Genomic DNA, 23,232 nt, shown 5'->3' with positions numbered 1-23,232 from the left:
ATCCAATACGTCACATGGTCCATCTGGCCCTGTGCAATGCCCGGCTTCCTGTTAGGGTACCAGCACACATTGTGTCGAGGGGTAAAACATCCAGTTGTCCCAGTCCTGTGACTGCAATGGGCATCGACATTGCTTTTGGGAGGCCAAGTCAACTCTTTGATGCAGATACTAAATACTTAAAATTAGTAAATGAAAGAGCACACCACAATATAGATATTGATACATTTTAAGAAAGCACACGCTTCAGCCCCAAATGACATTTCCCCACTGATTTCAAGTTAATTTGAAGGATACTTTCCAGCCAAAGTCTGGTTTGTCTCATAAGCTTAGAAATGTACAGCATGGAGTTGAAACCGTCAGGTTCGATTAAAGAGAATAGAACATAAAACCTCTCATTCTCACCTCCCCTCACAGTGCGTTTGAGAAAAACAAACGTATCCTACACTCCGAAACCAAGAGCCAGAAGAAGCATTGAGCTGCAATTCAATGTTTCTGGTGCCGAATGCGCTCTTAGATTACAGTTTGGGAATTATTTAATAGTAGTAATGGCATTTTTGGTTTTAATAGGCTTACACACACAACCCCAGAGCTGAGGTTAATCCCCAGTGTCGTTTGCTAAAACTGAAAACGAAGAAGCCAATTAGCGGCCTTTTAATGCAGTGACCCCTTTGTTTGTCAAATGTTTTGTGAAAAATAAAATAAAACATGTGACTATTTGTTCCATATAATATATAGAGCAGGCAGCTCTCAATTTGGAGCTATTGTTCGCTAGATCTAGCAGATTGGCCAAAGAAAGTTCTAGTCATGTCTCTTCCTGACATGGAGTGGACTACAATTCACACATTTATTATCAAGAGCTCTAGTATTAAACACACAGATCAGGGATAATAAGTGCACGTTTGAAAGAATAGTACAAATATTTTTTTCTCTCATTAGACAATTCAAGACATCATTATATACAGTATGCAAGTAAACTGGATCCCTTCACCCCCTTTTAATCTTTTACAATCCATGGATAACCCTACATCCAGTATGAACTCAATGGCCAACTACTGTTGGCCATTATTCCAGTTGCTTTCAGATTTGGACCCGAATGCATAGCAGAAAAATAAGGAAGGATGCTTAATGCTTGCAGAAGGAGGTACGGTCACATTAATTAGAAATAAACATAAAAATGGGAAAACCACTTTATGACAGGGGTTTTGATTGTGGTTCTAAATGCTTTTCCAACATGATTTTGATATTCCTACATTCTGTCCAGAAAGCACCCATGATGCGTTGCAGGCGGGCCGACCTTGTGTTTCCGATTGCAAGTTTAATTCAACTGCTCTCCACTCGGATGCGGTTTCTGTATAAATATAAAAGGGATTTTTTTTTCAATGCTATCTCGTGGGTCCTGAACAGTTTAAGTAGCTGCATGCACTGCAGGGCAATAATCATTCAATATTATCAGAGATACCGTTTCCCCCTCCACCCAGGCCATGTGTCCTACCAGGTAAAAGCCAAACCAACAAGAGCTAGAATCTACAGGCTGAGAGGGAAATACATCTTTTAACTTCTTTTGTGCTAAAATTAGGGGTCATTTTTAGCATTTGTCCGGAGAGATCATGGGAGAGCAAGAGAACGAAAAAGTCCAAAGCGCAATGGGTAAAAATGTTAAGAAAGGTCCCCAATTCATACCAAGTGGATCAGTAATGGGCCTTTTGTATACTAGCAGAACCAGTTATAGTCCTTATGTATACTAGCAGAACCAGTGATAGGCCTTATGTATACTAGCAGAACCAGTTATAGGCCTTATGTATACTAGCAGAACCAGTGATAGGCCTTACGTATACTAGCAGGACAGACAGAGCTTTGGTGGCTGTCGATACATCAGCTGCATAAAGATGGCAGTAAACCAAACCCCCCCCCCCCCCCCCGTCAAACTATCCTCCATGTTTAAAAAATGCACTAGGCTGGCTCACAGGGCTGTACAGTGCGTCCATGGATGCGATGTTAACCATCTTTTATATACCTGCACCAAAAGTGTCCTCCCTGATTTAGACGTCTACGGTATACTAGCCACGAACTCCAAGGCACAGGGCACACAAACTATGGCTGGGTTTCCCCAAGTGTTCGTAGCCTACTAACCAATCACGTGTTTGGATTTGCAGGGCGTAGTGCCGCCCGGTTATCAATCAAAAATAGATTTGACCTTTTTTTTTTCCTTTTCAGTAATGGGACAGAAAACACACAAATACATGAAATAATAATATAAAAGTGCAAACTAGCGCCACATTTTTACAAGCAAAATGCAGTTAACTGATGCTATGTGCAACGTCGAATCTATTGCAGTGCAAAGAAAATAACCAAGAAAAACTCCATTAATACCCAATAAAGGCTACGAACAGTCTGAGAAGCCCTTACACGGTCGATATTACACGTTTACACACCGACGACACTACTTAAGTCCCTTAGGGTTTAGTCGTTAGGAAATCCTCTAAAGTCTCCATGTCCACTGGAACACACTTAATTGCAATTCTACACAAATCCATTCAAACCACAGCAATCACTTCTAAGTCATAAGACAAGTGTACAAGGTGCGGCGGTCAGGAATGGCTTCCATCAGTGGGCCAGCTCGTAGTCGGGTCAGCTGCTGCCGTGGATACAGTTCTAGGTGTTTCCATGGAGAACACTCCAGAACCATTCATTGAGTTGAAGGTCCACTATGGATCGTTGGTTTAAAAAAGTTGTTGTTTTTGCCATTATTTTAAAAAGGTCTGAGATATATTTCACCATGAGAAACAAACAATTCTGTGCTGGTCTAATGAAGGATCTTGCTGTCAGGTTCTTATTTGGACGCCTCTTTGAGCAGGAAGAGTGGAACAGGAATGGAGAATGTCACCAAGAGGATTGCGGGCCAGAAGTCAGCTTATTTGTCTCAGTATAGACAATTTGTATAAAAGTTTAAGAGGAACAGCATATGCAACACCTAGTTAGAATATACGGTCGGATGGGTTTCAAACCCACAAAATTTGGTCAAAAAAACCTGGTCAAAAATACTAAATTAAAAAAGGGGGTTCCAGTGGTGACTATTTAAATGGATTCCTCATAAGGAAGCGACAAGGGGAGGTCGTAACGCCGGACTTCATGTACAATTAAAAAGGACTTTCTCGTCAGCATGATGACACACGGTGAAAGTCAAGCGCTTGAAACTAACTGATATTGGGGTACACCTTTCACCTAGCCCCTGCAACATAATCAAAACGGCCCATGAATGAATTGTAATGAAAACATTTTCCTGGCCCTTAAACAACAAACCCTCGACAAACGGCCAGCACTTCTTCAGCTGGCCCCTCAGAGACACTGTGGTCCCGTTTTGAATTCATCTCACGGATCAGATCCACCGCGGCGGCGGACTCTAGCTGGGAAAGGTCGAGCAAGGTCAGGGACACCTGTGGCGCTTACAATTACATGCAGCCGAAAGTTCACCCCTGCTGCTGGCCTCGTGAACCAATTATTCACTCGATAGTCCCGTTGGTCAGCATGGGAAGGGGAGGGACGGGGGGGGGGGGGGGAAGCGAGGAGGAATGTAAAAACTGTGACTGCGATGGGTAGTGGAGCGAATCATGTTCTATTCTACCTTCCAGTCGGTACGAATGAGTCACTTTTCTTCAGCATTTCCTCCAGAGCGGCGAATCCCAGGAACCCCAGGTGCAGATCACGACAGAGCGCGCTAGATAGCAAAAACCGAACGTAGATACGACCGAAAAACTAAAACCCATTGAAGTAAAGAATCTCCAGATTCAAAGGAGTGCGTGTTCGCACGTGTAGGATCGACGGAGCGGCGCCGACAATTAACTCAAAAGAGGGACAGAGAGACCGAGCCGGGCCCTAACACAGAGGCCCCCTGTATTCTACTGAGTGTGTGTTTTCTGAACGTATGGAGATGACGACCGTCCACCACGCCCTCGGCTGGTCACGCTAAGATCCGCCCCCCCCCCCCCCCCCCGACTCCTCCTCCCCTCGTTCGGCGCCGCCCTACGACACGCCGTTCAGCAGCGGCGGGGGCGTGTCCTGTTTGTCCTTCTTCGCCACCCGCTCCCGGACGGGCCGCGGTGGGTGTCGCGAGGGCCCCTCGGCGCCGGCACCTGGGGCCCCCTGGGAGGAGGAGGAGGGGGCGCCACCCGCTACGCCGCCGCCGCCTCCTGCAACTCCTCCTCTCCCGGCCGGGGCGTGCTGCACGCTACGCTCATTGTTGCTGTCCACGCGGATCTAGAGAGGTGAGGAGAGAGAGGTGAGAGAGGAGAGAGAGGAGAGAGGAGAGTGACGGGAGGAGAGACAGCGAGGAGAGACAGAGAGGAGAGACAGGAAGAGAGACAGAGGAGAGAGGAGAGAGAGGAGAGAGGAGAGTGACGGGAGGAGAGACAGCGAGGAGAGACAGGAAGAGAGACAGAGAGGAGAGACGGGAGGGAGAGACAGAGAGGAGAGACAGGAAGAGACAGGAAGAGAGACAGGGAAAAGAGACAGAGAGGAGAGACAGAGAGGAGAGACAGGAAGAGAGACAGAGAGGAGAGACGGGAAGAGAGACAGAGAGGAGAGACGGGAGGGAGAGACAGAGAGGAGAGACAGGAAGAGACGGGAAGAGCGACAGAGAGGAGAGACGGGAAGAGAGACAGAGAGGAGAGACGGGAGGGAGAGACAGAGAGGAGAGACGGGAGGGAGAGACAGAGAGGAGAGACAGGAAGAGACGGGAAGAGCGACAGAGAGGAGAGACGGGAAGAGAGACAGAGAGGAGAGACAGAGAGGAGAGACGGGAAGAGAGACAGAGAGGAGAGACAGAGAGGAGAGACGGAGAGAGAGACAGAGAGGAGAGACGGGAGGGAGAGACAGAGAGGAGAGACAGGAAGAGACGGGAAGAGCGACAGAGAGGAGAGACGGGAAGAGAGACAGAGAGGAGAGACGGGAGGGAGAGACAGAGAGGAGAGACGGGAGGGAGAGACAGAGAGGAGAGACAGGAAGAGACGGGAAGAGCGACAGAGAGGAGAGACGGGAAGAGAGACAGAGAGGAGAGACAGAGAGGAGAGACGGGAAGAGAGACAGAGAGGAGAGACAGAGAGGAGAGACGGGAAGAGAGACAGAGAGGAGAGACGGGAGGGAGAGACAGAGAGGAGAGACAGGAAGAGACGGGAAGAGCGACAGAGAGGAGAGACGGGAAGAGAGACAGAGAGGAGAGACAGAGAGGAGAGACAGAGAGGAGAGACAGAGGAGAGAGGAGAGAGAGGAGAGAGGAGAGTGACGGGAGGAGAGACAGCGAGGAGAGACAGGAAGAGAGACAGAGAGGAGAGACGGGAGGGAGAGACAGAGAGGAGAGACAGGAAGAGACGGGAAGAGCGACAGAGAGGAGAGACGGGAAGAGAGACAGAGAGGAGAGACAGAGAGGAGAGACGGGAAGAGAGACAGAGAGGAGAGACAGAGAGGAGAGACGGGAAGAGAGACAGAGAGGAGAGACGGGAAGAGACAGGGAGAAGAGAGGTCATCAGAGCTGACTTGTTATTCGTCTTCATACCCGTGCTAGCAGGCTTGTTTTAGATAATTTCAATATTCACATTTTATTCATTGATTTTATTAAAGGGGTGATATTATGCCGCCAGGTGTGAGTATGATTAGTCATTACAGGCCGTTTGAAAACCTGCCCTTCTCTCTGCCTTCAAACGGCATGCAATGGCTAATCACACTCTCAGCTGGTGGTATAACATCACCCCTTTGAAACTATTCAAGGATATTGTTCTCCTTCATGGTGTTGTGATGGGAGTCCACTGCACTAGTGCAGAGCCCAGTTTAGTTTTGATGATTATAGTTATTGGTGAACTGCAGGTTGAGGGTTTGTTTACATTTAGCTTGAATATTCCAGTGACATCCCCGGGACGAAATACTAGACATATGGAAGGCCAAAGGTTCCAATGAGGTAACGGTAACCATCCTCAAAACGCCTGGCCGAACCTGGGATGACCATGTCCTGTTAGTTTAGTATTCTCATTTGAGTACATTAGTCAATACTCGGCAGCACTTTCACACCTGCCGTCCAAGACCGAGAGACATACTTTACAATAACTGGTGGTAATAATAATTATATGTGTACATTAATTCAGATGATTTGGTTTGCATCCATATAAGATGCAACAGGGACAGGGTGGGATGCTCTGCCTCTTCGGGGGAATAGCGGTAATCCTGCTCTGCAGTTTGATCAAAACTTTGCACAAAAGTTTGCTGTGGGATAATTGGAACTGGCTTAGTCCACGCAGCAATCCAACGCGATATTATGGTTTTGCTTTTTGCATTATTTAAATAACCCTGCAGCAATTAAAAAGAAAAAACGATCCAAACACGATTCTGCAGGGTAGGCACTATGGATCGACTTGTTTTTCCTTAGCGAATATTAAACTATTTTTCTAATATTATTCCAAGGAAAAATTGTGTCTTGGGCCAGCCCTCACTGCACTATGCTGCATTTGGCTAAACAAACATCTAATGTAACAGCTACTGTATATCGACATGAGCAAATACTGCCCTCTAAAGCGCTGCCACGCTGGATGAGGGCATGTTGGAGGTGGATGAGCGGGGTTACCTGCAGGGATTCCTCGGGCCCTCTGGCCTTGTTGTCTCTGACGTAGCGAGGTCGCGGCTCTCCCCAGGGAAGGTCGTCGCCTGGAGGAAGAGCAGCCATGACTCATCAAGACACAAGCATATAAAAACAAGGAGCACGTCCAACAACTAACACACACACACACACACACACACACGGAACACACACACACACACACACACCTTTATAGCCTCCACGTCCTCCGCCCCTTCCCCCTCGGCCCCGGGGCCCTCCAGACGCCCCCCCCCTCTTCCTCGTGTCGGCGCGTCGAGGCAGGGTACCGCCCCCTGTCATCAGCTCGTCGGTGGGCGCCAGTGACCAATCGCTGAGCTCGTCCCGGTGGTCCGATTCCGTCTCGGAGGCGTTGGAGGCCTCTGAGTTGGTGCCTGGGGGGGTGGAGGGGTCATGTGACACTGCAGCCATGTTATAGAGGGCAGGTGAGGAGAGGCCGGCCGTGGATCTTCACGCAAAATCAAATAATAATAACTATAGTTGCAAGCAACCATGACGGGGTCCTCCTGTATGACGAGTATGGTGGCTTAATGAATATATGATAGTAAACATTTGTTGATATTTTGACAAGTCTCACAGAATGGTTTGAGAGTTGTTTGAGGTTGGACTTGAACCAACAACCCGATGGTCATGAGGCAGACGCAGTTTCTTGCATAATCGCACTTTCCTAGTGAAAATGGCCGCCAGTTGAGTATGTGAAGGCTTGTTAAAGCGCCACCTATTGTTAATTCAGGCCCATCCTTTGACTCCCTTCCCCATTTTAATAAGTGACTTTTAGAACTTTTGAGCTTGTCGTTTTTGAGATATGGCCGAATTTGTCAGGATTTCTTTTTAATAATAATACGAACGAATTCAGTGGGGTTCCTACGCTTTTCGGAGGACCCTAATAATACATATGGACACTAATACACGTCACCTAGTGCAGCAACGGTATTTAAAAAACAAAGCAGCCTCTCAGTGACGGAGCGTACCTGATGCGAAGGCAGCACTTCCACCTCGCCTCCCCCGGCCTCCTCTTGCTCCCCCGGCCGCGTAGCCCTTCCCCCCGGGCCCGCCCCCCCCTCTGCCCATGCCGTTGTCGAAGACGTAGGCCTTGTCCTTGAGGTTGCGGGGGCCCCCGCCTCCCCCCCCGATCTGCCGGAGCTGCTCGTCGATCTGAAGACGCTCCAGACGGAGCAGGTCCACCTCCTGCGGAGAGAGGAGAGGGGGGTTCAACAGGGCCCAGACCGGCTCCCAGATCAATGGAAACACGTCAACGCGTGCATCACGCTTCCCTGTCGGCGGCCAGAACTGTGTCTGTTGCAGTGTAGTCTAATAAACGGGACTAAAGTAGACTTGCTAGTTTAGAAACACAACTTATTTAAATCACGATCTGAAAGCTTGGGACTACGTTTCCTCTGTGGACTAACTCCCCCCTGAAACAGGAGTCATAACTCTGGTGATCTTGGTTCCCGGGCCCAGGCTCTTTGCCTGGGCCGGGACGGGCTGGGCTGTCTGCTATGTTGCAGTACGACTGCAGACCCCGGGTTAAAGCAGAACACTACTGGCATGGAGACGCTCACCTTGAGGTAGTTGAGGTGGTAGTCCAGCAGCACTTTGGCGTTGGAGATGCTTTCCTTGGTCCCCACAAACACAAAAGGCACCAACCCCTGGTGTGGAGAAAGAGGGCGACAGGGAGGGGTTCAGAGAGTACAGTCGGCACCATGTGACCCACATGAGCAGCTGGGTTCGTTTGGGTCCCGGGAGTATGGGCCCCGCGCACCTCATCGGACGGCGGGCTGGGCTTCTTGTCGTTCTCGGGCTCGATGCGGACCCGCACCACGCCAGACTTATCCACCACCTCCTGGATCAGCTTGCCATTCTTGCCAATCACCTTCCCTGCGAGCAGGAGGGAGAGGCAATCACATGCAAAGATCACCATCAAATACTAAAAAAAGGGGTTTTCTGCTTCATAACTGTGCAAATGCACAGCAAGATAGTGCTTCACGATTAATCGAATCGCAATATCAGCCTTTGCGATTGTATAACCGCAAAAGGCTGCGATTTAATAAAAAAATGTTTTTTTTTTAATGTGTTATTATTTATTATATTTATTTTATTTAGTTGTATTATTGAGAAAACCTAACAAGTTTGCACAGCAGAAATGCCTTTATTTTGAAAAAGATATTTTTTTATTATTGATTTAATTCTGTAAAATATTGTTATTTTGAAAACAGTACTGTACACTTTTTTAGTTTTTTATATATTTTTTAGTATTTTTTATGCTAGTTTAAGTTTCTATGTTTGAGTTGAGAAAGAAACATTTATATATTATCAGCAATCTGTGTGCATTTTCCTTGATAACCAAGCAAGTAGACTCATGACACCAAATCGCGATAATGTCCACAATAATCGCAATATGACTTTTTCACCAAATCGTGCACCACTACAGCAAAAGTGATATTTTTTTCAGGAAATTTGACCTGCACAAACTATGCAATATATGAAACCTTGGCCTCAACTGATTCATACAGTCCAATCTGTATCAGTCTATGAATGAAACTAGCTAATAACAAAAAATAACAAACTTCTCCTTTTTTTTTACAACCAAAAAAGGTTGTTTTTGTCCTCAAAGTTGAGTTTGATTGCATATAACCACAATAAACAGATACTCAAGCGTCTGTGCCCAATTTTGCCACTAAACATTGTATTAACAATCAATGAAGGTTTCTGAGGAAATATGTACCCCATTTCGGGGGATGATAAAATAACGGGCTGTGACGTGATACAATGTGAGGATCTGATGAAAAGCTGAGTTGAAATCATATTTAAATGTCTCTATAGACGTTATAGATCAACCCTGTTGTCGTGGGTCCGTTCCGTTCCACAGCAACAAGGGTCTTACTTACCGACTAAAAGCCTGGGAACTTTGATGACGTCTTCGGAGAACTCTAGGAAACTCCTGGCTTTACGCACGGCCTCCTGGTCCTGAAAGCACATGGTCTGAGATGAAGCCACTGTTCCAGCTTGTTCCAGGGAACATGTATTGCTAGGACAGCTGACAGCCAATACAGGTGGCACCATGACACAACAGGTGACAAACCGCCCGCTGGCTGCGACACTCTCCAATGACGAGTCAAACGTTTAAAGGGGACATATTATACCACCAGATGTGAGTGTGATTAGCCGTATAGATCAGTCTACCAGCCTACCCAGTGGACTGAAGTAAACGTTGCTCATCTACCCAGCACAGATCTAGGTGGACACGCCCACTAGGGGTGTCATATGGGGCAGATTATCGAAACGGCTTGTAAGGCAAATCACACTCACACCTGGTGGTATAATATGTCCCCTTTAAAAAGGTGCTGTAGGTCAAATTTAAGAGCTATTCTTTGAGTGTAATTTGTTGGAAATGGCATAGCGATCTGTCGGTTTTTAGCAGCTGAAATGCACTGTGAGAATATCCACCTGCATCTGAATGAGCCACCTTTTTAAGGCTCCCAGCTGCCCAATCAGGGCATCTCTTCTCTGATTGGAGCAGAGAGGGAGGGGATGTTCCATTGTTTTTATCTTGCTCTCACTTCATTCTGCTCTCTGCCTTTACTCTGTAAACTGCACCACGGCAGCACGAACCCTAGAGCGGTCGGTCCTCCCCTGCTGTGCGAGGGTGCTGTGTGTACGTGTGGGCGACCCCCACCTCTCCGTAGATGTGGAAGGTGCAGGTCTCCTCGTCCAGGTCGATGGTGGTCACCCCGGGCACCTTGCGGGCCTGCTGGATGTTTGCGCCGTGCGTCCCGATGGCCAGACCCATCAGGTCGTCCCGGACGGCGAACTGCTCGTGGAACCGGGACGCCAGCTGCCTGGAGCTCTGCGACCACGCAGAAGGAACATTGTTGTTCATGTTCAGCGTTTAGGGCCAGGCACTGCCATTGTATTTAAACTAAACGGTCTCTTCCGGGCCCTTTATAGTCTCCATGAGTCTCATTGCGGTTCTTGCGAGTGTTTCTGCCTTCCTGAGGCCTTTATGGCCTTTAAAGCCCTCGTCAACCTGACGAAAACTACAGTGAAAAGAGCCAAACATTTGTTTCTTTCCAACCAAATTGATATTGAGTGGCAGGGGAGATGCCTCAGAGGAAGAGCCAAGCGGTGGCGCAGGGCTGCCTGCTGAAACCGTGACAGTGGAATCATCGTTTGCTCTCACTTTACCGATGGGGGTTGTTGCCTTAATCGGATTTGAATACCATGAAACAAGTTTATTGTATTATCTCATAAAGTATACCAGGCTTTTAGATGCGTACCATTACTGTTCAATTGAATGCAGATGCTGGCGTCAATGGATGTGCAGTCTCATGTTGTGAAAAGGTCATTTGTGGGTTATTTAGTGGAGGCGCCTTGCCTATAGAGGGCTGTGGGACACCCTGATTTAGCACAAATTATATTTAAAATAATACCTCCAGTTGTCGACTGGCCTCCTCATTGCGCTGCATGAGGGACATCTTGGTGCGCAGGCTCCTGAAGTGCATGTCACTCATCATCTGGGCCCGCTTGGCGCTCACCTCGTTCACCGACTGCAGACCAGAGCCACCAGTTAGTACCCCAACCACAGCATGCATCTCGCACATGCCTAACAACAAGTAAAGGTGGGTCTCATCCATAGAGGGAATCATCTGTGACGTGTAGCCACAGGGCCGTGGGCATTTGGCTCTGGTGGAATGAGACGTAATGAGAACTGACCAGGATGATGAGCTGCTTGGCGTCCGAGTCGTACGTGATGCTGAACGCTCCCACCGCCTTCTTGAAGTCCTTGTGGGTGGACTCCTTGGAGCACCTGCAATGCAGAGAGAGAACACTCAATCCGAGTGGATCACACAATGCACTCCGAGATCGACCCACATTGTAATCCATCCATATGGAAAAACGACAGATATAGAACATTGTGTTTGCATTGCAAATCCTGCATAAAATGTCATCAACAGCTTATGATGCAAGTAAAGTTCTGAGAAGAAAATGTACTTTAAAATGTGAAGCCTGCACCCTGTTTAGGGACTACACCAGTCAGGGGGACCAACCCATGGCAGCCTGCTCTCCTTGCTTCACTAAAACTTCAGATAGCATAGAATCAGGCCAAATGACTTCCCTGGACAGATTCTGCTGAAGAAGAGCAAGGAGCGTGCGTGCACCAGCCATGAAGGGCAAAATGAATATAGCACCTTTCCTATTCAACACTCACAATGAGCTACTACTACTACTTCAATGAGGTACTACCCAGGTCACGTTCACCATCTATTGCTGCTCAATACTTAATTGTGTAGCATCTACAGTAGCTGCTATCGCTTGCCTTACACGGGGAATGGGTTAGCCTAGCGATTGTAATACTTGCACTTGGTTCTATGAACGTCTTTACTGTACCGACAGCGATATATTGTTTCACTTCTTATGACAAATGTACTTATTGTAAAAAATGCACTTATTGTAAGTCGCTTTGGATAAAAGCGTCTGCTAAATGCCCTAAATGTAAATGTAAATGCTCATCTCCGTCCTTTCCTCGCCCTTCTCATTAACACCTCTTTGAAACTAGTAATTTTCTGACAATCGGACAAAAGTAGCAAGAGGGAACCCTGTCTTAAGGAATCACCGACCTGCCTCTCGCCTCATCTCCAAACACTTGAGCGTGCAGTCTTTACCAAACTCCCTGCCAACGTCCACCTGTACAACCTCCTGGTTCCTCACCAGTCTGGATTCAGGTTTTTATCACAGTCTGAAACCGTGATAAATCCACGACCTCTCCTCAATTAACCACTCTATAGTAACAAGGAACCTGGGTGTGACACTGCATGACCAGCTGTAATCACGTCAATCATCGCTGCGACCTCTGCAGCTCCACCAGGTTGCGGCACCCTGGCTTGTCTTCACCATACCGAGGTTCTCCCACAATACACAACTCCTCTGTACCCTGCATTGGCAACCGGTGGCTGCTCCAATCCGAGTCAAGTCACTTGTACACGCCTAACATGCTGTATCAGCTCGGAACCGTCCTACATCCATATATGGTCAGTACAAACACCCCATCCTGTCCACTACGCTCTAGGACTGCCACACGGCTTGCTATTCTCTCACTAAATTGGGACCCCAGCCTTCCCTCAACAGAGTCTTTATGGATCCCTGTCCTGCCTCCAAAATGGAGGAACATGCTCCCCAACGACACCAGGAGAGCTGAAAGTCCACCGAAAATGTCCGCTGCAGGTTGAAAACTCAAAACTGTTTGCACTGCATCCTGGCACATGAAGAAAATAAGTTTCTGTATCCCTTTTTCTATATTGTAGCACTTAGAAGCAGTTTTCTTATTTAATTAAATGCATGGACTCGAATGGTTCGTGCACTTTTTGGGTTATATTTGGGATATCTTCATTGTTGAATGCTCTTATTGTAAGTTTCTTTGGAAAAAAAAAAAAAAAAGTTGGCTAAATTAATAAAATAATGTGATACTTGGCTCAGTATGGAGTTTGTGGATTTAAAAACGGTGGATCACCACACAACTACTGTACGAAAAGACTTATCACAAAGACCAAAGTTCACCTGCTGTTTACATGTGTGCCAGCTGCACCCATGCCAAGTGCCCTTTGGCAGAATAGGTACCAGGAAGTCATTTTTACAAATGATGCTGGCTAGGAAGTAAAGCCTGGAGAGAGGGTTACGGTGGTTTGACCACAGAGACCGCTATTGTTCAAGTAGCTAGAAGAACTTCGGGGGCTGGAAGAGTTTTGATTTACTCCCTCCTGGTTACCTACACTGAAGTCAGGTTAAATAATAAAAATGAAATTTACTCTATTGTGCCTTTGTTGATCTGTATTGTTTGCAGAGGTAACAATACAACAAAATCCTGACCTTTTTTGTCGACATCCGGAATGAAAAATTGCCATTAAAAAAAAATGCAAAGTAAAATGTAGATCTTGCACTTGCAGCGGTGTGTGTGTCTGCATGCTTGAGGTGTGGGAGTGAAGGAAGCCATGTGTCCCTCTCTAAAGCAGCCTTCCCCTCTCTGTCCATGCACTGCAGCGGTGTGTGTGTTTGCAAGAGGTGCGCGAGGGCGGTGCTCACATCTGCCGCAGGTCCTCGGGCACATCCAGGTCGATCTTCAGGAAGGTGCTCTTGGTGGCCGGGGTGTTGGGGTTGACCGGCCGCAGCCGCTCCAGCGTCACGATCTCGTTCAGCGTGGCATCGCAGGCGGCATACTCGATGACGTAGAACTACAGAGGGAGGTCAGTTTGGGGCGGCAGTTAGACCACAGACCCCTTGGGCCTCTGATCCCAGTGGCTTTGAACATCGCAAGAGAAGAAGGAGACGAGAGGAGAGAGAAAATAGACTAGAGGCTATAGAAGCAAAACCAATTGAGAGAGGAGAGAGAGTGATAGAGAGAGGAAGTGTATGTATGATTAGCCCAAAACCAAAAGAGTCATCGGGGCTACAAGACACCAGCCTATCTGACATGACTCACCGAATAAAAGTTTGATTTTAAAACAAAACTAATGGATATGACAAACAGAAAAATTTACCTAAATCATGTTTAAATCACTAGACTGACTACTGTTCACTATCAGATCACAAAAGACGTCCATGACCAGGGAATCTGTATACACATTTTTCCACAGTATATTTTTATCCAACAGATGAAGAAACACTTGACTCGGTTCATAATAGTTCTGTAAAATATAATTGGCTTAACAAAGAGGCTGGCCCAGCGGACCAAACTAAAAACCTAACATAGGTTCAGATATACCATACTTCAATGAAGACATACCTCTCCTTTGACCATGCGAACCTTGGCCAGCCACCATCCACAAGGTTCCTTGTCATTTGCCCTGGAATAGACCTTAGAAATAGAAAACATAAAGCATACATCCAACTTATCAGGCAAAAAATCTAACATCTCATGGTTGGTTTAACAAAAAAAAAAACGGATTCATAGCGCTGATACAAAAAATACAATCTGACAGTTTTCTCAAGGGAACCCTCAGCTAAGAATAATGCTGAGCAGTAGAACACCCAAGGCTGCTCAGGTCCTAGTTTCATCACAGAGGCAGCACTCCGTCGCTCTTGTAAACAACAACATGACGACATGACAACACAACAAGAGAAGACGGGCCGCAGAATACATGGAGGATCCTACCTCCACCTCGTCGTTCTCGTTGATCTCCTTGAGGAAACCCATCGGGGGAGGGAAGCGAACGTCCTGGAACTGGATCTGGCGCTCGGGCTGCCAGCTGGATTCACACGCACAGAAAACCAATTAGTTCACAAGCATTGGATGATGGATCGCTAAGCGAGATCATGGGGAACAATGTGTGTGACTGCTTGAGTGTGTGTGTTACTTACTTGTTCTCAAACGCCACAGTCACAGTTCCCTCGTGAACATCTTTTATGAAAGCCTGCATGACAGCCAAATACTCATGTCAGCCAATCAAACACCCTCAAAAGGCATGCACTTATTACCCATGGTGAGTGTCAAGCGCATGTTTTGCCATTGTCTTAAATACATGTGACTCATTTCCAACAGCTTCTCCTAAAAGCAAGTTATACTGCATGTCTAGTGCATCATTCATACATTGCATCTTTAGAGGTTGACTAGAACGCTGAGCAGGATTTATGGTCACACGCACACACAGACACTTCCAATGAAAACTATTTGGATTACAGCTCTTTTTAATTACTTAAGACCAGATCACTCATAACAAAAAGCAACAGGTTTAAGCAAAGAATACCAATGGCTAACGAGCTGCTTGGTCGACAACTGGCAGGGTTGTCGTCAGCCAAATCGTCCACCAAACTTCAGAATCATACACATTCTGTTTATGAAGACAATTACTGGAATGAAAGTGTGGATTCAACGAGATCGTATGAGCTACATGGTCATAACAATGAGGCCAGCTAGATGCAACTTGGTTCACCCCACAAAAGTGGGTTGAATCCTGGTCCAACTCAAATGGGCTCCTGGTCCCTTTGTTGAAATTCAGTGTCACGTTATCACACACAACAACTAACGCTTGTTTATTCCTGCACACAGATCATGCAATCTGCAGGTTAACGTTGGGAGTTGCACGCCTCCCACTAAAACCATCATCTGTCCTGCTAAACCAATACACGTACCTCACTTAAGCTAGTTTGATCTGGTTAGTACTATGAACACCACTATAAACACATAAACAGCAGTTAGGTTCATAGTGATGTGCTTTTCTGGGTGCATCACTGTGTGTGTGCTAGCTGTGTGTTCTAGCATTTAGTGAGATAGCTCGCTAGCTCCTTGAAACCAGCGCTCATGAATGCAAAGCTCTACTTAGTACCAGGATAATTATGAACAATAAAAAGTGGAATTACCTTGTAGAAAGCCCCGCTGGTGCCCCTCACCTCCACCACTAGCTCGTCCATGGCGCGGATAGATCCTCTGGGCTCGCTCGCCAGCTAGCTAACTACCGCTAGCTGTGCAAGGTAGCCAGCTAGCTAGCTAGCTAGCGGGAAGCTAGCCGAGGGGGAACGAGTTTCACTTTGCTCTGAAGCTAGCCGATGTAGCCAGCTAGCTCGAGGTAACAGGCCGCGTTGACCCAGTGCGGATGCGTGTTTATATCCGGTCGGACCTGGTCCCTAAGACCTCAGGCGTTTCGTTTTTTTAGGTGTGTGGTGTCTTGTATTTCGTCATCGACGAGCAATTACAGGCGGAGCAGTCGCGGTTGTGTTGACGTTAAGTGGTTATTAGTGCATCGCGCTGCTATTGGCCATTGTTGCCAGATTGGAACAGATTTCCCAGCACAATCTCGGCTGGGATTGGTCTGGGAAATCTAGCCCAATCTGGCAACAGTACTATTGGCCGGCCGTTCCTTTCTTTCTCTGCCCCGTGACGTCATGGCTCCTGCCTCCTCCTACTGTGAAATGATAATAATATCAAAATACTTGTACGAATGGAAAAACTTTAACCATGAGATCATTAAAATGGTGGTTAAAATAAATTTTGTCTTTAATGTGATTTTTTTGTTTCAATATCAGCCTGTTTCGTAGACATGCAGGCATGAAATATGTTTGCTAAAGAGGATTTGATGCACTAATATATGCAGAAAATGTAATGAGGACTTGACCTGTGATTGTGTGGGTCTGTATGTGTGCATTTGTGTGTGTGTGTGTGTGTGTGTGTGTGTGTCTTTGTGTGTCTGTGTGAGTGTATTTTTGTGTGTGTGTCTTAAAAACCAGATTAACAAACTACAATCATTTTTAGTCTTTCACCTTTTTTAAAGTTGTACATTATACCGCCGACTCACAAACATCTCGATAACCAGAACTTCACACAAACTATATAATTGTTGTGTTACTAATTAGTTAGTACAAGCTAGTGTAAATATGCTTTTAAACTGATATAATTACTCAAGTTTATATAAAGTCATCACAAATGCTATTTCACACAACAAAGTTATACTAGCAAAAATGATGGAAAGGAAATCCTATCAATAATAGAGTTCTTTAATATACACTAACTTGTCAGTGAGTGTAACTCAGACCTATGTTTAGGCTAAAGCGTATTCTTGTAGGCTTGTGTCGCACAGCATTTATGTTTGTGCCCAAAACCACCCAAATGATGAAAAAAAAAGAAAAAAAAATTGACAGCAATACAATGTGTCGCTTCAAAGTTTAGAATAAATTAAGCCATCGTTTAATGGTATGATATAGGCTATGGCAAGTTTTGCTGTTATGAGGTGCTTGTGTCATAACATATCTATTACATGTTGTCAGTTAAATCACATCTATTTTCACACAAGCATTATAAGCACTATAGCCAGATGCAAAAGTCCCTGAATTCCCCTCTGTGCCAGATTTAACCTTACTATAGAACAGGATTAAATCCCTCCTATTGAGGCTTGAGGGGAATCAGCACCTCGGATAGCAACCTTTGCCCCATTTAGGAAAACTAAATCATTGATCTGAAACAGACATGAACCAATAAATGTGTTAGATTGCAACACTCACCAACAGTCGATTTATTTCCTAAAACAGCTTGGCAGAGCTACCTAAAAGTTCAGTTGGCACCAGTAGTGACGAGCTAAAGTATTCTGGCAAATTGGTGACTGGATTTTGGACTGATTCCTTTTATTGGCCCTTGGATGTGCTAAACAAGATTGACACTTTAGACCAGGCATTTGGAACTGGGTGCTGGTTGGAAGGAGTAATTCCTTGATACTATATAATTTGCATATATTTCACTTTGCACATGTGCAAGTGTGTGAGTTTGTGCGCTCATGTGTGTGTTCGAAATTAAGCTGGCTGTGGTGTGATACAGACACCATGATTAGCAACAAGGGGAATATATTATAAGATATTCCATGAATTATAGGCTAGGTTGTAGTTGCACCGTAGTCATTCATTGCATCATCAGAACCAGTTTTTTTGTCAAACAATTTGCAAGGAATTCAAATGCAAGGCGTTTGTCGTTGTGAACTGCTACAAAAAGGACCAATAGAGAAATCCAAGAGCAAATGATCATTTTCATAAATGTACAAATTAAATTACATTGGTGCATGCATGATTACAATGCAAACTTAAAGATGAGATAAATTAAAGATCTGTCTTTGCAATACAAACCTGTCAGCATTGCAATGTTTCATTCATCCGGGTAATCCATCAATCTAGTCAGGGCAAAGAGGAGTTGAGGACTGAATTCAGCACAATCTACTTAAGAAAGGGTGAGGCTCAGAGGGATGCAGAGATACGATGTTGTGTGTGCTGCCACAAGCGGAATGACTTGCACCAGCATGTATTGGATTTGCTGAAGAATGCTTTGTAATTGAAAAGTGGAGACGCGGAAGAGGGCAAATAAAATGAATGATCAAAGAGAAGACTCTGAAAGCAGGCAGGTATTGGTGGATGTGCTTGGAGCACCATGGCATTGTCCTGCAAGACTGGACGATACTGCCTGACCCCGGAAGGAGAGCAGGGGGTGCTGCTGTGGCCTGTGGTGGGAGACAGGTGAGGTCTGCTGGTGCAGAGGCTCCCCCAGACCCAACCACAATCAGTGTGGTGGTGTTTAGGTTTTTCAACACACACATAGCTTGTATCTACCTTCCTCAAAGTCCATTATTGGTTTGAGGAGGAGTTGTGAATTTGGAAGTACTGGTCAAAGACACAGGCGTAGGAACCGGGGGGGACGGAGGGGACGTCTCCAATATTGGAGACAGGCGCATTTGTCCCACCTAAAAATTATACCAGGGGGAGAAAAATATTTTATTTTGAAAGCGCAACACAGCGTCTTGTCACCGCTTCTTATTCTAAAAAACTGGATGATTGAGCGTGCAATTAAAGAATTGATTTGATATTTATCAGTTCATTACTGCCCTTCAAAATGTGTTTTCCTTTACATTTACAAATGTATCTTTTTAGTAGAATAAAATATATTTGGGAATTTTTTCAGTGTAGTTAATTTATGACTTTATTTCAAACCATTAACGGATCTGTCAGGTTTCCGATATGTGTCCCCCGCAATGTTAAACTCATTTCTACGCCCCTGGTCAAAGAGATGGTTGAGGGTGACTTGTAGGAAGCCATTGACCAGTGATGAGAGAGGTTATGGGAAGGCCAAACCCTGACGGATCAGCTCGGATCATTTGGTTCCCGCGTTTCAAAGCAGTTTTGACTTACATCCGCAAGATGATCTGCAGTGAGAGAGGTAACGATGTACCTTGCAGAGGTACATGCAAAGGTACATGCAAATCATGAATTCATGTCATCGACAGAGTATACAAATACCTCTGGCTGGCTAGGTCCTTCCGTTCGGACTGAAAACAGTCCTCCCACATCAGGTGAAGAGGGCCTTGACAAAGCAGGCCTATCGTCCAGGTGTCTCAGTTCTTGATAGTGTGTCTCCCAACACCTTGTGCTCTTGCTCTGAGAACAAGGGATTCTTCCTCAAGATCCTTCCTCTCCTCGAACTGTTAGAATGCTTCTGATTCATATAATTTATTTTTGTTTCACGCAACATATAGTTTATTGACAGTTTTCAATTTTATATTGATTCACTTTTGTTTGTTTTCTGGCTGGTAGAATACATGTCCCACACATCAATGTTTCCAATGGATAAAGTTATCTTTCCTGAAAGCAGAGCACAAGTGGAGACAGGTTGATGTAACTATAAGTGAAGGCAGAATAACGACAGGTGTTCTGATTGGAACCTGTTGTGTCACATGGTTTGAGTTGAATCCAGTAAGTCTAAATGCATCCCCAAATCCCGGGATCAACAAAACAGGAAAGATAAGGATATGTTTACATTTTAATAGGAACACAAAGTGTCGTAGAGCTGCATATTATACAACGAAACCAGACTCTGGTTACTGAACCCTCAGAGAGGAAATGTTCCATTTTTAATCTTTATCCGATGCCCTGTGTAAGATTGGAACATAAATAGTAGGCTAAAACTGCACACTAAACCGACAATCAATCACAAGGGAATATAGGCATAAACAACCACAGAATGGAACAATCTCTTCTCATCCTGAATAAGGATACAAAAATAATAGTTATATTGTAAAAAAAAACTCAACAAAAATAATTAAGGCTTTTGGGGTAATGACTATTAAAGAATATAAGGTAGACTGGTAGCTGCCAGCATTTAGGGCCACATATATTTTCAGAAGAAGAAAAAAAAGACACAATACACAACACATTTTCTTGTGTTGTGTCCTTTGGCCCAATCAAAATAAAGGAATGTCACAACTCTAACATGTGTCATATGCAAAAATGCTAATGTAACTTAACATTAAACATTCTTTCTTGTAGACAAGCATACTCATACTTAGAACATAAATCATAGTTAATTCTAAATTATAAAATAAATTGGAGTTATGTATTATCTGCTTACTTATTCATATACTGGAAATGATTTGGACATTCACCAGTCATACATTTTATTGATCATCAATCTAACCTGTATTATAAACATTTAAAAAGTGACTTAGGCTGTACAATGCTAATCAAGATAGAAATCAAATCATCCTAATACTTTAAGATAATTCACAATGTTATTCTATTAAATTCTGTTGCATTCATAAATTAAATCCAGGCACATATTTAGTCTTTTAACCAAAGGGGTGTTACATTACATCAAAGGACTGGGGAGGTGAAATTGCTACAGGGTACGCACCCCTAACAAAATGGCAGTCTAGCCACCTCTTTCAGACAAGTATCTTTCAAGTAAAACACCATCACATACTTCCTTATTTTATTTTACTGCATTGCTGGTGGGCATATGACTATATTCGAATGTATTGTCATTTTAAGTCCCTTTTTCTAAATCAAAGTTGTATTTCATGGTTCGAGACTGAAAATGCAGAAGGACTTCTTCCCTTGCAGTGTGGTGGTGGGGTTACCCTCTCAACGCTCTGACAACACAGTCACAGAGCTTTGGTCGCGTAGAACATTACAGTAAACAGTGTGTGTACTTAAAGCGGTAGAGACGTCCGAGTGGATGCACCCACTCAGAGATTCATCTCCTCCTAGGCATTGGAATGAGTCCAGTGGCGCTGCTCCGGCACATAAAAGCCTTGCGTTCATGTGGATTTATGTGGGGGGGGGAGGGGGGGACCTTTCCATACAGTCCATTATCGTGGGAAAGGTACCACATAAAAAAAATATCCCATCAAAGAAATCAATGAGTGAACAAAGCTTATACTGGTACCATGTGTGTGTAAATGCCGGCCACTCTAGTGCCTTGAACATTAAGGAAGGAAAGACACAGCAATTCCAGCAGAAGTGCGTCACAGTAATGTCTTTTAGATTAAGGCCTGGTTTTTCACATCAACAAAAAGAAAGCCAAATGGCTCGAACATACAGCACACACCCCAATATCAAACAGGGTTATTGGATTATGTAATGGTCAATGAATGCCTATATTTAACGGAAACATCTTCATGCATACAGTTATGCCGAGCCGGTCATAAACGAATCTCAGACAAATCCTCTCTAATTTGTATATAGACCTCACTTTTCATGAGATCAACGTTTTTTCTCTGAGTCAGCTACAAGACAGATGGAAAGGTATTTTGGATATTTAATAAACATCCTTCATTGATACAAAGTGACTTCCAGTTGTCTTTCTGACCTGAATTGAACAACAAATTTCCGTTATTTTGCCGAATAGATAGTCGATTCCTCTTTGAAAAAACAACCACAAATGTAAAATCCGTCCAACAGGAATAACATGGCCTGGGTGTGATCAATGAATGTAGATATTGCTCTGTAGTAACGTTTCAAGGTGAGTGTAGCTCAGGGGAGCTCAACAATGGGAGCAGATAATGATGGATCGACCAGCCTTGACAACCCTGCTTCTAAGGTAAATCCTGCTGCTTTGATAGTCAATATGTCACGTACACTGCAATAACCTTTCTTTATATTCAGTATTTAGAAAGGAGCTTGACCCTCAAAAATGTCCCAAGTGTTGGACATTGTAAATCTTGAAAAACTGAAGTATATTGTAACTTGAAATGTGTTTGAATCAGATCTACGGTGTACAGATCTACTTGACCATACTAAAAATGTTGGGGAATTTGCTCCTTAGATTGTTCCTATCTAAAGTCTAATAAAAAATAATAAATAAAAAACAACATTTGTCCAAAAATTATATAAATTATATAAAAAAAAAAAAAAAAAGCGAAGACAAAATAATGCATTAAAATAAAAAATAAAATGGCACTGAAATTAACAAAGGTAATCTTCCCTTATTCTGAGTCCGTACCACTGTTTCATGAGCATGGCCTTACAATATATGACAGGCCTGTCACCTCCTACATTTTGAAACCCCTAGGCTATTAGTATGTGTGTTATACATGTGTCTTCCTTCAAAGGAAAAGCTAGTAGAGCCACCAGTGAGCAAGACGGAGACACAGAGAGAAAGACTAACAGTAAGGGTTTATGAAGAGGGCGACTCCTTGGACCTGGGTATTGGTACATAGGCATAGTTTTAGTAGATATATGTTACCTCGATTATCATCTCCTCCTCCACAGAAACGACCACACCACGCCCTATTAATCATCCTTCATTAAGGACGGCTGGGGACCCAATATTAAGTTGCTTATGATCCATGCCTATGCTTTCTTTTCTTATGAATATCTATCATCTCCTCCTTTCCCCTCTTCATATAGCTTCATTTCCACACCTTAAAGGTGCTGCAGGTAAGATTTGATGGTCGTAAAGAGAGAGAGAGAGCGGAAGAGCGCAGAAGAGAGCAAGATTAGGATGAAAGTATGGCATTCACAAACTATGCTATGATACACAGTGGATGTGATTGGCAGGCAAGAAGGATGACCTGAATCAATCAGATTTAAATTAACCTTACTGTAAATGGTCTCATACATGCAGGCATGCAGACAACCAGAACAAAAACTCTCATATAGCATTTCACCAGCTAATGGCTAACGGATGGCTTCGGTAATTCAAACGAATGACAAATTATAGATCTTAAATCTTACCGACAGCACCCTGAAGAAGATGTCTCCAAACCTGCTATGTCCACTCTGTCATAAACCACCCCTACCCCTACCCCTGCCTCTCTCTCTCTCTCTCTCTCTCTCTCTCTCTCTCTCTCTCTCTC

The 23,232-nt window shown here is 44.7% G+C and overlaps 1 protein-coding gene across 2 annotated transcripts; it reads right to left on the bottom strand.

Moving 5' to 3' along the window:
* Positions 1 to 815: 815 nt before the first annotated feature.
* On the bottom strand, positions 816 to 16,365 carry fmr1 (fragile X messenger ribonucleoprotein 1). Of its 2 annotated transcripts, none has more exons than XM_079744948.1 (15): positions 15,989 to 16,365; positions 14,990 to 15,042; positions 14,784 to 14,877; positions 14,415 to 14,486; positions 13,715 to 13,863; positions 11,351 to 11,444; positions 11,068 to 11,184; positions 10,314 to 10,484; positions 9,526 to 9,604; positions 8,400 to 8,515; positions 8,200 to 8,286; positions 7,609 to 7,825; positions 6,808 to 7,038; positions 6,608 to 6,687; positions 816 to 4,254 (listed from the first exon to the last, which is right to left on the bottom strand). In XM_079744948.1, exons 1-15 carry the CDS (start codon positions 16,037 to 16,039, stop codon positions 4,021 to 4,023), a joined length of 1,845 nt encoding a protein of 614 aa, XP_079601074.1. In that variant the 5' UTR covers positions 16,040 to 16,365; the 3' UTR covers positions 816 to 4,020. The 2 variants fall into 2 exon arrangements, with proteins under 2 accessions (XP_079601074.1, XP_079601075.1); XM_079744949.1 differs by having other exon boundaries at positions 6,808 to 7,011.
* Positions 16,366 to 23,232: the final 6,867 nt, after the last annotated feature.

The sequence above is a fragment of the Pollachius pollachius genome (genome assembly GCF_949987615.1).
Source record: "Pollachius pollachius genome assembly, chromosome: 10".
NCBI classification, from domain to species: domain Eukaryota; kingdom Metazoa; phylum Chordata; class Actinopteri; order Gadiformes; family Gadidae; genus Pollachius; species Pollachius pollachius.
Note: the sequence above shows the minus strand (reverse complement) of the source record. Positions and strands in the feature narration are given on the sequence as shown.

Bases quoted from the DNA above. Each gene is read 5' to 3' on its own strand.
- fmr1 (XM_079744948.1), bottom strand. From the start codon at position 16,039: ATGGACGAGCTAGTGGTGGAGGTGAGGGGCACCAGCGGGGCTTTCTAC. The intron at 14,878-14,989 runs GTAAGTAACACA...GTGTGAATCCAG, and splicing joins ACTGTGGCGTTTGAGAACAA to CTGGCAGCCCGAGCGCCAGA. The intron at 10,485-11,067 runs GTATTATTTTAA...GCGTGGTCGCAG, and splicing joins AGGCCAGTCGACAACTGGAG to AGCTCCAGGCAGCTGGCGTC.